A 14,102-nucleotide genomic window follows, 5' to 3' on the forward strand; every position below is an offset into this window, starting at 1 on the left:
CACATAACCAATTATATATAACAGAAATGGAAAATCATTACCTGTCCCCTTCTCTCAGCTTCTAATTGTGTAATATTTCAAAACAATAGAGAAAATGGTCAATATAATTTAGTGTAAAATAACAAATTTTACTTAAGAAATTCATTAATGCTAGGAAAAGTTTTGCTGAGTAGATGCTGGTCCCAAAGACTGCTGTGGACATTTGTGGGTTTAACATCTGTGATTCTGATGGCTGTGAGCAATCACATGTGTCTATTGGAAGAAGTAATCTCAAATTTTGCTGAGGCACAAAGGTTCATGAATATGCATGTTTATGTGCTTCTCTAAATATTTCTCTGTGTGTACAAGCCTATATATGCGTATGTGCATGCATGTGTGTGTATGTATATGCATAGGTGAACACAGATTCACGACTAAGAGTACATGAACTTAGCTGATCCACTAGTTTGTTCTTGCCTGCTAACTGATGGGTGCAATCGAAGCTTGGGAAATTCACTACTATTTTTTGTCAGGGAATTATATGAGTGTGGAGAAGAGTTTGGCACTTTGCAAAGTTCTTGGGATGTATCCCTTAAAAGCTCAAGGGTCTATTTTACTTAGTAATTATCATATAGTTCATGAAAAGCATTACCTTATATTTAAAAATGTATTAAAATAATTTTCACCAAACTATGTCCAGTGAACTTATTGCCATATTATTCTCCTCCTGCATATTTTTTCAAAAAAGTTTGGCAAATATATGCCAACTTTGGATCTAAATTCTTATATCACAAGGTTCAGTCTGAAGATGGTGAGATGATGTCCAGATGATTTTTAAATCAGCATTTTATTATAATGATGAAGTAGCATGTGTTTGAATACTAACATTATTTTGGTAATTTTTACTACTGTCTATGAAAATATGTGTAGTTCAGAAGATAAAAACATTTTGCATTATTAGAAAGTTAAGAGAATCTTTCTCCAGGATGGGTAGCCGATAGTAAATGCAGCAAGGTCAATAGAAGCTATAGTATAAATTGCCCCAAAAGTGCTAAAGAAATCTTGCTTTGCTTTCAGAAAAAAAAAATTGCATCAAGTATGTGACCTTAGGGACTAGAGTAAATAAATGCAGATAAAATGTTGGCACTATTTACATAGATCCAGTAAGAAAAGATATTTATTAAGCTCACCTAACTAAGAAAGCATCTACCTGTAGCAAATGGAGAACGATTTGGGTCCCATGATATCTACTTATCTGGATTGTTATGAAGTAAATGTGAGATAACAGGGTATATACAAGAGTTTTATCAACTGTTATGAGTTATGGTCTAAGGAACTGTCAGGTTTTATAAACATTTTAGAAGCCATCATCATATAGTACAAACAGTGGGGACTTAGGTGCCAAGCAGAGTCAGATTCAAATTCAGCTGCTACTATGCTAGATGTAGAGGTTACAATAATAAAATGGTAAAGATTCATGTGACTTCTTTTCTGTGACACATGAGCCTCGGACTTCTCATCTATACAATAAAGATAAATATTTCCTATGAGGCTTCTTGTGAGGGTTGTGTGAAAAAACATATTTAAAGTATGTCATGGTACCGGGTTCATAGCAGATTCTCAATAAATCCTATTCTTTATACTACTTCTATTAAAATATTTATTTATTCTACCATTAATCTGGACAATAAAAATGGAAGTTTGAATTGACATTCTGTAATACAGTTGACCCTTGAACAACATGGAATTAGGTCTGCCAATCACATATAACTTTTAACTCTCCCAAAGTTAATTACTAATGCCTACAGTTGATTTACTGATAACACAAACAGTTGATTAACACATATTTTATATGTTATATGTATTATATATTATATTTGTATAATAAAGTAAACTGGAGTAAATAAAATGTTAGTAAGAAAATCATAAGGAAGACCAAATACATTTACAGTATTTATTGAAAAACATCCACAATAAGTGGACCTGTTCACATCACACCAGTGTTGTTCAAGGGTCGCCTGTGTTATATTTCTCTCTGATAACATAAAATTTCAAGACATTAGCTAAGTTCAGTTACAACAGAACACATCCGAAGAAGCACATGGAGCCATTAATAACATCATAGAAAGTTGCCTTAAATGCTTTTTGGAGAGGCAGTGAATAAATAATAAATGAGTAAATGAATGAATGGATAGAAAATGTGAAAGTTTTATAATTTAATACTTCACTTATGTCTTAAATATTCCAAATGTAAGTACCATTAATTTTTTAGAAAATTGGGAAAGTCATCAACAAATATTGTAAAAACATTAAAGAAAATTAAATTTATTAAACTAATTTTTCATTGAACTTATTCACTTTTAAAATATCTTAAGCAGTTTTATAAAATTACATTAGAAAATGTAATTTACTAATAAGAAAATGTAATTTACTACTTATAGAATAGAAAGGTCTATATTTAGCTTGTAATCCATAAAAAATATATAATACTTAGCCTGAAATGTAATAAGTATGAAAACATTAGAAATATTCAAAACACATAGTAAAATCTGGGAAAAATCTTCCCTTTCAGTTCACATAAATGCTGTGTAAATACTTTATCAAGTACAATGTTTTTCAGTCTTCATTCACAAGTAATTATATCCCTTGAGTAGTTTAGCACAAATTTGTTTCAAGAAAGTTGACAAAAAAAACTAGACATGTTTTGGTAAACTAAAAAAAAATGTAAATCAAAAGAAATAATGTGCTGAGTCAGGGTCTCAACTCACACAAATAGTGCCTTTCTGTTAATTACCAAAATGGAGGGGTTGGGGAACACAGGGATCACAAAAGTCCCGCTCTCTGGATGTATAACTTACAAAAAGTCTCAGGGTGACAGAGGAAATACAAAAACTGCTTCTTTCTTCTACTTGTAAAAGGTGAGGCTTGGCAAGCAGAGAGTGTGGAAAAAGAGTCTAGATTTCAGCCCCTGAATGATCCTTCCAGAGGGCACCGCTGCACAAAAGCATGCTACAACTTTATTTCCTTAAGGTGCTTAAGGTGAAAACGTTACTTTGGACTCCTTAGGAAGCTTCATTCATTCATTCATTCTTTCTAGGATGCTCCAGAGTCATTTGCCATAGCAACTAACTAAAGATGGCCAGTATTATCATTCAGAAATTTTATGAATAAAAAGACAGCTCTAGATTTCCATGGGAGAAGGAACAGCTTTTTCAGTTTTATCTGCTGAAAATGTGTATTTATAAGTTGTTCTTATTTTGCATTTCAGTGGAAATCTCGTGGCTAACAAACATTTAGGGGTGGCAAAGAAATTGTAAATATATGATATTAATTTTTATTGTCTTAATTAGCAAGACAAAAGTGTTGTAATTGATTTTTGTGCCTTTGAAAGTCAATTTTGTCTCTCTCCTTTCCTGTAGGGAAAAAGAGTTCAGGGAAACAGCCTCAAGCCTGAGACCAGTTAGCAGCAATGCTCAGTGGATCAAAGAAGGGGAAAACACTGAGAGGCTGCATCTGAAGAGAGGGTGACAGGAAGCCTCGCAGAAAAACCAGACAAATTTTCTAAAGAAGCACTGTGGAACAGACCTATCTGCACAGTAAGGTGAAGGGGAGGAGAATTAGACTGGAATCCCTGGGAGGAAGCAGAGGCTGAACTAGTCTCAAAATTGAGTAATTACCAACTACTGCCCAAACACGAGCAAGTTCCTGCCGTGGCAGCAGGGTGAGAAGGTTGTCCCAGATGCCTCAAGGCCTAAAGTTTAGAGGACTTACGCTGATTATTTTGGGTCATAACGTATTTTTGGTGGTGACAGAATCGTTGCCCTGACTGTGTTTTTTCTATGCCCTACCTTCTCCATTTCTTTCTTTCTCTTTTTTTGTGGATAACACAGTATTGATGATAATTCATTTTCAGATGGAGTCTTTCAATAGATGAATTAGTCCTGATTTCCAGTTTAATGTGACTTCCAAAGACAATTTGTTGAGGTCATCCCTGTGCCCAGTTGAGGAAGGCTGAAGAGTCTCTACATGTTATAACTCTGCAATATTTCTGTCAGAAATCATCTTCAAGCTACAGTAATAGCTAGTGAATCCATTGTCTAGGGTACCCCAAATAACATCAGAAAATTAATATCAATACAGAGGTGCCTAAATTATACCTGGAGATAAGTTAGATATTCAGAAGAGCACTTCAAAGTATATTACCATTTTTCAGACTTTGAATATATCTGTATTATTCTATAGATTGATGTAAGAGTAAATAGGGCTAAAAATTAGCAAAATGAGGTATAATTTCAAGGAATTTAAGGAATAGCTTCCTTCACACCAAGACCTCTCTAATCTCACTGAATTTTGAAATTCCATCATTTTAGTTAAAGGATTTGATTTCTATTGTCTATTAATTAATAGGCACCTCCAGGAAAGCTGCCTATTAAAATTGTGATATCTCATCTATTACTTAGTGCTAATAAGTTTCAAGACCTTTTTGAAAACAGGCTTTGTCAGGGCAGAGGATGAGGGCCTGGGCACCTAATAGAACATGAAAAACAGGTTCCCTTAAAGTTGGGGCTCTGGCAAAAAGGGTCTTGCTGATAGTAGTGTATTGAGACCAACATGCATTAACTCACAAGAACCATCTATATTTAAGCCCGAGTCTGCTTTCTGTGATGTTAAACTATAGTACTTTGAAACTGGCTGTAGAGAGAGTGTTTATTTCACTGTCATTGGCAAACATCGCACAGTGTGGCATTGTTTTTCTCCCTGGAGAGAAGGTTACCCACACGTTGCTGGTCCTCCAACAGAAGACTGAGGACAGGAAAAAACATTCAGATGTTCTTCATTTAGTTACGTTTTTTTCAAAGTAATGATACAGCTGTGAATAGAAATCTGTCTTTGACTTCATTTCTCTACCCACAGTGGGAAACAAACAATCCAGAGTTAGGGATTGTAATTAAGACTAATTTGACAATAAAACATGAATTTGAGGTCTTTTGACCTTCATTTTTCTGGGATGGGGGTTTGTTGAGTTTGTTCCATATGTTCATTAATTTTACTAAGAGAGAAATGTTTGGAGACCACTTTCATTCTGTTTTCCCCACTTTGCATTGCTTTTTTTCACTAAAAAATTGCTAGGCTAATGACTATATTAGTAATAAAGTCATACTGACACATTGTGTAAAAATGACTCATTAGTTTTCATCAAAATGTAACCAAGACAGAAGGCATTAATCAATTTAAACAGGTAAAATAAATGTGCATTCTCAGTTTTGACTGAATAAAAGAAGCAGAAATGTTCCTTTCACAATGGAAATGTTTCTAATTACAGTGTATTTTCTTTCAAATGAGCCTACATTGTCTCTCAAAATTATGTGAACTTGGGACTTTCAAATTAGCCTAGGATGAGTAACAATTTGCTTGTGAAGTCACAAGCTTGTTTCTCATGTTTTACTTCTGTGTAATATTTCCTGTGAAGAAAATGGGCTGGAAAAGCATTTTGAAGTGTTGACCACTTAATTTCCATTCTAATTTAGGACTCTCTCTTTTCCAAAGAAATCAGAAGAAACTGAATGATAATTTCTAGCTCTATTTTTAGAATGCATCAGCAAGAGAAGATAGAGAAGTCTCAAAAATAAATGTGAAAAAAAACAATAAAAGAAAAAGAAAATGAATGATATGAAAAATGAGCCTTAAAGCAACACAAAAAGCCATGTACCTGCTCAATCCAAAAAGCAAAGCTGTAAAGCAGGAACCTGATAATCCATCTGGCTACAAATACTCATTTAGCAGCTAAGAAGAGTTCAGACTCTACATTATTGGCCCTTGTGCTTTATGGACTCCTGAGAGTCTCTCAGCAGGGCTGAATGTACAGCCTAAACACATTAAGTGAGCAAACAACATTAATTGGCTTTGGTATGCTGACACATGTAGGGCAATCCATACTTACTTTCTGAAGAGGTAGTTCTTGTAGATCAAATTTAGACTTAGTCTGCAAGTTTAAAGTCATGCTTCTGCCTGCATGCATTGCTGAAATACCTCCATAGGGCAGCATGCCAAGGTTAACTGTGTTGTGTTTGTAAGCAGCGTTCTGAGTAGAGGAAATAATCATGTGACAGGGTGTGAACACATGCTCCACAAACTGATCGTTACATGAACATGTTTAAATTTATAACATTTAACTTTAAGCGAGCAAACAGTAACTTTCTTTTTTAAAACATGCACTTGGTCAGACAGAAGCATACAGTAAACAGTGTTAGTTATGCACATAATGAGTACCATCCAAAACTACAGAAAAGACAGAAAAGCAAAGATACATTCTGTTTTACATTTGCTGCTCACACAAAAGCATAAAATCTCTCTCTTATATGTCACGGTAGTAGTGATTTGGGACAAATGTATTTTTTATCTGTGGTAGTTTATTGATTAAAAAAGCTTAAACAGTGAAGTCTATCAAATTTTGTCAGCAGCAAACCTCATGGACTCTTTCACATTATGAGATTATCTCATACAAAAGACAAAATACTAGCTTCTAATTCCGCCTTAAAATGAACACACTGTGATGTTAAAGCCAAAATCAGTTTCCTTATTTCTGTCTATAGGCTTCATCACAGCAACTCAGAAAAAAAGCTGGCCAAAACCTCATTCAATCTGACCACTGGGTGATTGAATTTACTGATTAATTTAGTTAAACCAGTCAAATAAGTTACATGAGGACCCAAACATTCTAACTTATTATTTTGTTTCTTAAAATTACATTTAAATTAGAGAAATTTCAGAATGAAACTAAAGGAATTATGATTTGAACTATTCATGCTGTGTACAAAATTTACCTAAATAGCTACAGAAAACTGGTGATATTTTAATTGTGACTAACCTTCTAAAGTTATTCCAAGTGTCTGATAGTTAAAATTTTCTATGAACTTCAATTGAAAATTAAGACATTTTGAATCCTGGTCATCGAATAGATTTTATCAGTACAGTCTCCACTTTTCATGTATCATAGAAATGTAATAATTCAGCATTTGGTCCTGTAAGTAATCTTCTTACTTTGAAAAAATTCTACAAAAGTTAACGTAGTATACTTAAAAAAACTGAATATTACTGAACACTAACAGTAGATACCTATTCTGCTCTAGGGCATTATTTGCAAAGTAATGATTTTTAGCATCAAAATTTCACTTAACTCAACTGAAAGACTGTTTATTATTCTCCTGATGGTGTGCTTTATCTGTCAGTCATGATTGTTACGGATTTGTGGTTGTTTCATCCAAAGTTTTATCACTGGCACTACACCAAAACTGAAAAGGACACTGATCACTTCAATCTAGCACTTGAATGATTTCTTGAGGTTGAAAATCACTCCAGTCTAGTGCTTTATCTGCTCCTATAGACGAGTAGCAGTCTCGGACACACAGAGTCATGTTTCAAGTTCTCTCAGTCACAGTGGGGCTCTGTGGGGGGAAGCTTGAGCCTTGAGGTTAAACTAGAGGAGAAAACAAGCATCTTTAATCAAGGGTAGTATTTGGAGCTGCCTCTCCAACCACCAAACAAGACCTTGAACACATCTTGTGCTGGGTTGTTAAGCTTATCTGATGTCTAGGCCTATATGCAGGTCTCTTTTATGAGGAATGGACAAATACATCCTAGTTTCCAGAGCGACAATTTGATTTCCTGGGTTCAAACTGCTCAACTAAATTTTACCAGGAGGAAAGCACACTGTATCTCTGGTGTAGTCTGACTTTGGACAGAATGTTCAGTTGTGCAGTTATGTCAAAACTAGTTTTACATAACAAGTCTGTGCTTCAGTACCCTGAATTCATCCTGTTGAGTAGCTGGGAATTTTTAAGTAAGATACAGCCTAAATAGCTCAGTAACTCTATTGAGAAGGGGAAGGAAATGTGACTTGGAGAAAACAAGAGGAAGAGCTTCTAGGATCCAATGGCCTGAAGGAATACTCTAAGGTAATTTACTGTCTTAGAATTAAATGAGACACTATTGAACATATATTAAATTGCTCTGAGAAATGAAAGACAGAGTAAGAAAATTATAACCAAACAAGGGATACATGGAGGCTAATTGAAAAGGGAGGCACTGTCACAGCAATGGAAAATACATGCGTTTACTTTCATCCATCTGGACCTGGGACAGGCCGGGTCTCCAGACTTTCAGAGCTCTAACTGCCCTCCCACAGGCTTATCTTCCTCCCTCCAATTTCCTGCTCCAATCAGAGGAGTCACCTACTTTTCAGTAGCTCTGATCAGAGGAGAGAAACAATCTGGGAAACCAGTAAATAAATGATAGCACCAACTGTTCAGAATCTGTCTTTTCTTTTGCATACTTTGTTTCCACTCACTCCTTTGCTGCCTCAAATTACTAGTCATTGTACCTATGCTTCAAAAAGCTTCTGATGACCTTTCTTGACTAGTTCATCTTACCCTGTTACGTGTGGTCGTGTCTACACGAGGTCAGAACTCCCAAACTGTACTGTATTATTTGGCCCCAAATAGTTTTGCCCTCCAATTTATCTGTCTACATGGAGGGTATAACTTGAGGTAAGGAATGGTGACAACCGACCAGGTGTCTCCCACTGACAGCCAGTCATGAGGCTTTGATGAAGCTCCCTTCAATGGAACTGAGCACACCTATTTGAAACAAACATTTTGATGAAATATTTGGCAAGGCAGAACCAATTTTCACATCGAGAAGGTAACACCCACACCCACATTTATGAGTTTACTGTGTTCCTAAAAATAATCATTTCCTTATCATGTAGACACGACCTACAAACAATATAATTGTTTTTAAAAAGTATACCTGAAAATACAAAATTCAATATTAAAGAAATATATAATAAATGTAGTGATGTGTGCTTTTAGCAGGACACCAAGTAAAATAATAAAACTATTGAGTGAAACATTCTAATGGCATATTATTAATCAGATTCCCAATTGACACTGAGATTTTAAGTCTACAAAATGAGAAAAGGCCCTATTTTCAAAAGAAGGTGCTTTAAGACTCTAAGGTCAATGAGGAGTGCATGTAGCTCTCTACAGCAAAGCCACAAGGACATGCCGTAGTGATGGTCACTGGTCGTCATTGGAGGAAATGAAAGAATAGATTTCTCTTAGAGGGAAATTAATAAGCAATGAAAAATAATTATAGGCTTTGTACATTTTTTACTCCTCAATGAATGTGCATCCTATGCTTTATTGTGACTCAGTTTTTGTCTGAATTGGTATTAATTTCCTTTTTTTTGCTGCAATACACTAATTTATATATTTGCAGTCTTCATAAAGATGTTATCTATTAATGTTGTCTGTAGTATGATTTTAATTTAAACATTTCTTTCTATATAAAGACTGGAATTCTAACTGGCAGGATTTTTATAGAATAAAACAATGTGTAGGAGAGCATTCAATCTCTGCTTATTTTATTTTTCTGTTTCTTGCTGGGAAGATTATTGCTCATTTGAAGTAATAACTTTAGTAGTCCCATAGTGGTAACTATATGCAAATTTTATAAACAAATTAGACCTGACTTTAATAAAAGTGGGTCTGTGCAGAAAGGGGCAAACTATCCACTTTTTATCGATTCAATAAAAACCATACTCTTTAGGTCACTAAAGAACAGGTTTGTGCCCTAGGAGAGGCATTTTGCCTTAATGGCTAGAAAGCAATGGAAGCACCATCCCATATAGTAAAGTTAAATTCCTTCTTACTAACAATATTTAGGCTGGATTTGATAAGTAACTCACCTACAGATGATGGACTCTCAAAGAGCATTAAACAATATCCATGAAACGCTATTATAATCAATTCCCCACAATATAAAGATAAATAAAATGCTGATCATCTATTCATTCATGTAGTTCATGCTTCACTACACGTACTTAGAAATGCCAATAAAGCAAAACTAAAGGCACGAGGGATATTCTTACAGAGAAATGCCAAACATACCCTGTCTAACCTTCTAGCTTCTATATGTCTAAGCAGCTGTTGTCTCCAGTCTGCAGGCATTTTACCACAGCTCTCCTCTCCCTTCACAGGAGTAGGCCTCGTCTTTATATCACTGTTATCTGATGGCTTGTCACCATAGTTACCCAAGTTATAGTCAGATGGTATTTTTTCCAAAAGAGCTGCCATAGTAGGCCTAGCTGAAACTGGCCTGGTTTGGGAGGCCCCGTAACTCTCTGTACTGTAGCTTCTTGCAGACAGTGGCCTCCTCTGTGTAAGGTTTTTAACTGGAAAACTTCCAGCCTGAGCTTTCACTTCTTGATATGAAGGGTGTTCATCTTCATACCTGCCATTCCTTTTCAGGAACTGGGACTCAGTCACTGAAACGCTGCTTTGGCGATCCAGACCTCCCCTATATGGAGGTCTGCCGTACCTATCACTTGGAGGCAGCTCATGAGGTTCACTGACCCTTCTAAACATGGCCATTTCTGTGGAGCTCACCAGGGAGTCAGCTCTTCTCAAGAAGCCTGCCCTGCCCGCTTGGCTCGCAAACTGGGCATTCACCACAGCATCCTCATTAACAGACGGCTGGGAAAACGAAAACATTTGCTCCATTGGTGGGTATCCTCTGTAAGCTCTAGGACTGACCAGATCCTTGGCGATGTTTTTGCCAGGCTGTTGCATGTATTCGGAATTGTGTTGAAAAGGGGGAGGTATCCTCTTTTCGGCTTTAACTTCTACGGCTCCTTGGGGATTGAAGCTTTGGTCAAACTGATAGACTTTTTTTGTCATGGAAGCTTTTGGTTGTTGCGGCCCTTTACTACCTCCGTAAGTGAGCATCTCGTCATCCAGCATTGGGACTGACTGGCTTCGAGACATGCTGGACATCCCGTGTTCTGGTGCCAGCATTTTATCTGGCCGTTCATGGCTTCCGAGGTGATCGCTTCCAGAAGCATAGTTTTCTAATGGAATATTATAAACCTTGTATGTGCCAATGTCAATTTCATCGATACTCTGTGACTTTTTGAACTTGTTGGACTTGATATCTTTCATTAGTGGGGAAAGCCTCTCTGTGCTTTTGCTAATGGAAATGCCTTTAGAAGATTCTGGGCGGCAGTGGATTTGAGAAAAGACGTTACTGAGACTCCTGTTGGGGTTGGAATCGTGATAGTCCCATGGTACTCCTGGAGAAAAAGGACTAGGTATTTCAACAGATTCTTTTATATGTTCTTTCCTTTCAGGCAAGGGACTGGTGGTGGGGGTTGTCTCTAATTTGGAAGGGAAAGCGGTCCTGTCTTCAAAAGGACTAGGGGTCCTGGTCCAATTCTGCCAAGGATTGGAAGGAGGCACTTCTGTTTCTGGCGTGTGTCTGTTTGTGGACTGCTCCAGTTCTAGGGGAACGCCGACAATCCTGTCCTGCCTAAGCAAAGGCCTGCGTCCATGAGAAGGTGGGTTTCTAGACTTTGAGCTTAAGAGAGCGTTACTGTTGGCATTCTCGCCTGTGGCTTCCTCTGCCACGAACCCTGTGTTATCGTAATGTGAGCCATCAGTCCAGTTGTCAGTGAAAGTGTCACTTATTGGCAGCCGGTCAGGACGCTGTGGTAGATTCCCTGGGGGAACAGCCTCCCGCTGGCTGAGTAATGGCTTTGCATCAAGAGGTTGAGGGAAAGATTGTGCAATCCTGTGAAAACAATGGGGAGACAAAATATGAAAATGGGTCTTTGCCAGAAAGAGAAGAAACAGCCAAGAATGCTACTGTCCTGACTGATCATTCACCCACAACTCACTCATGATTAAGACGGCATTGCTATTTCATGTCCAAAAGTTCCACCCTTTACCTAGCTCTAGTTTCTTCCTAGTAATCATCAACTTATAGCTAATTATCTATATTTACCTATTATGTTACTAATTGTGTATTATCTTGTGTCCTCTGCTAGAATATAAACTCATAAGGGGGGAGATATTTTTGTCTTCAGGCCCAGTGGCTGGCATAGAGTAGGTACTAAAAATATATTTGTTGAATGAACAAATGACTGAATGAATGAACTATATAGATCTTCAGTAATGGTCTTGTAGATCTATATAATAACTAGATCTACATATAATATTATATTAGATCTATATAATATTAGGTCCTGTCTAATGGTGAGAATCACTTGACTCGGTCCCTATCCCTGAAATTTCTGATTTAGCACATTTCCAAATTACCGGTTAAGAGTCTTTCTTATAAATGCTTGGTGTATATATATATATATATATATATATATATATATATATATATTTACTTGAAGCCCAGGTATTGAAAACATTAAATCCATTGCACAGGGAATATACTCATGAATCTTTTCCTAGAATGTAAATTGTATTATGTTATGTTATATTCATATCATATCATATCATATCATATCATATCATATCATATTGACTTTTGGTAATTGATGAGTTCACACCAGTACCACAGTATGTCTAGAAGATGTTCATTTTTCTAAATTTATTCTTAACAACTTGCACAATAATAAGACTTTTAAGTGCTTTTGCTAATTAAAAAAAGTAGCTAAATTAACCTCAGCTTGTATCACAAATAATGAATTTATAAAGTGGTTGCATTAATATTATATTGGGCATCAATGAATAAAGTTATTTACAAGGGAATTTATTTCCAACAGTAGTGATATTACCAGTAAAATATGAATAAAAGTCATTGACTACCTGTATGACCTACTGACTTTTATTTGCTATTTGTAGTGTAAAACATAGCAACAAGTTACAAAACAAGGGAATTGAAAATGGGCAAATACTACCACACTGAGTCACTTTACTGTAGTGTGTGGCTTTTGTTTTTTTCATCTGTAAAATGGAAGTAATATAGAGTAGGATCCATTTTGGAAAGATTAAATACTTTTAGTTATATTCTAACTTTTCCAGGTGGTAATAAAATGATGATGATGATAGCGATAAAAAGTTTACTGAATATTTACTTTGTACTAGGAATTTGAGGGCTTTACATGCATTTTACTTTAATCTGTAACACCATTTTGAAAGGTGAAAATCCTACACGCATATGTAAGTATTGGGAAAACAATTTTGGATTAAAAATTTTTTTTTTTGTCCAGGGGCTGGAAAGAAATATTAAAGTCATGAAAAGCAAGGACCTATATCCAAGATTACTCTATCCAGCAAAGCTTTCATTTATAATAGAAGGGCAGACAAAGTATTTCCAGATAAGGTCAAGTTAAAGGAGTTCATCATCACCAGCCCTTATTACATGAGTTAAAGGGACTAATCTAAGAAAAAGAAGATAAAAATATGAATATAAAATGACAACAAACTCACACCTACTAACAACCAAACCTAAAAAAACCCCCAACAAAACCAAACTAAGCAAACAACTAGAACAGGAATGGAATCACAGAAATGGAGATCACATGGAGGGTTACCAGTGGGGGAGTGGGAGGGGAAGAGAGGAGGAAAGGGTGCAGAGAATAAGCAGCATAAATGGTAGGTAGAAAACAGAGAGGGGGGAGGTTAGGAATAGTACAGGAAATGTAAAAGCCAAAGAACTTATATGTACAACCCATGGACATGAACCAAAAGGGGGGGGGATGCAGTTGGGAGGGGGTGTGCAGGGTGGAGGAGGATAAAGGGAGGGAATGGGACAACTGTAATGACATAATCAATAAAATAGATTTAAAAAATAAATAAAAATTTTCTTGTCCTATAATCTCAACCTGTTAGTTTCCTACCATCTCTCCCTTAAACAATGGTTTTGTTTTGTAAAATTGGATTCAAGTGCTCTTGGAAACCCCAGGGGACTACATTGGCTTACCTGGCCCTTCTGTCTTCTATGTCACTCATGTGCTGATACAATTCCAAAGTTAAGACAAACTCACTTTTAAAGGTTGATGAAAATAAGCATTTGGGAACAGAAAAGAGGGAATTCTAAACATACCTGTTACCCCACAAAGAATTATGTACTGCATCTTTAGCTGTTGTCTGCAAGGACCCCACTTTAACCCGGTTGTTAGAGGATCCTGAGGAAGCCTGGGAAGGCGAGTAGTCTGAGTAAGTGCCTGAGGAAACACTGTTATTCAGACAGTGAGTTTTGTCAACTTCAGACTCATCAGTTGATTCTGAAATGTAAAGGGGACAACATTATAATGCTCTGAACACTAACAA

The 14,102-nt window shown here is 36.3% G+C and overlaps 1 protein-coding gene across 1 annotated transcript in view; it reads right to left on the bottom strand.

Moving 5' to 3' along the window:
* Positions 1–14,102, bottom strand: part of LRRC7 (leucine rich repeat containing 7) — a 307,638-nt gene that overhangs the window by 69,763 nt on the left and 223,773 nt on the right. Inside the window, exons 19-20 of the mRNA XM_037043945.1 lie at positions 13,876–14,056; positions 9,930–11,607 (exon numbers count right to left, since the gene is read on the bottom strand). Of these exons, the coding sequence (XP_036899840.1) occupies positions 9,930–11,607; positions 13,876–14,056 (1,859 nt within the window). The remainder of the gene's footprint in view (positions 1–9,929; positions 11,608–13,875; positions 14,057–14,102) is intronic.

This window comes from Sturnira hondurensis, unplaced genomic scaffold (genome assembly GCF_014824575.4).
Source record: "Sturnira hondurensis isolate 20B ecotype Veracruz unplaced genomic scaffold, ASM1482457v3 Scaffold0000648, whole genome shotgun sequence".
Taxonomy (NCBI): Eukaryota; Metazoa; Chordata; class Mammalia; order Chiroptera; family Phyllostomidae; genus Sturnira; species Sturnira hondurensis.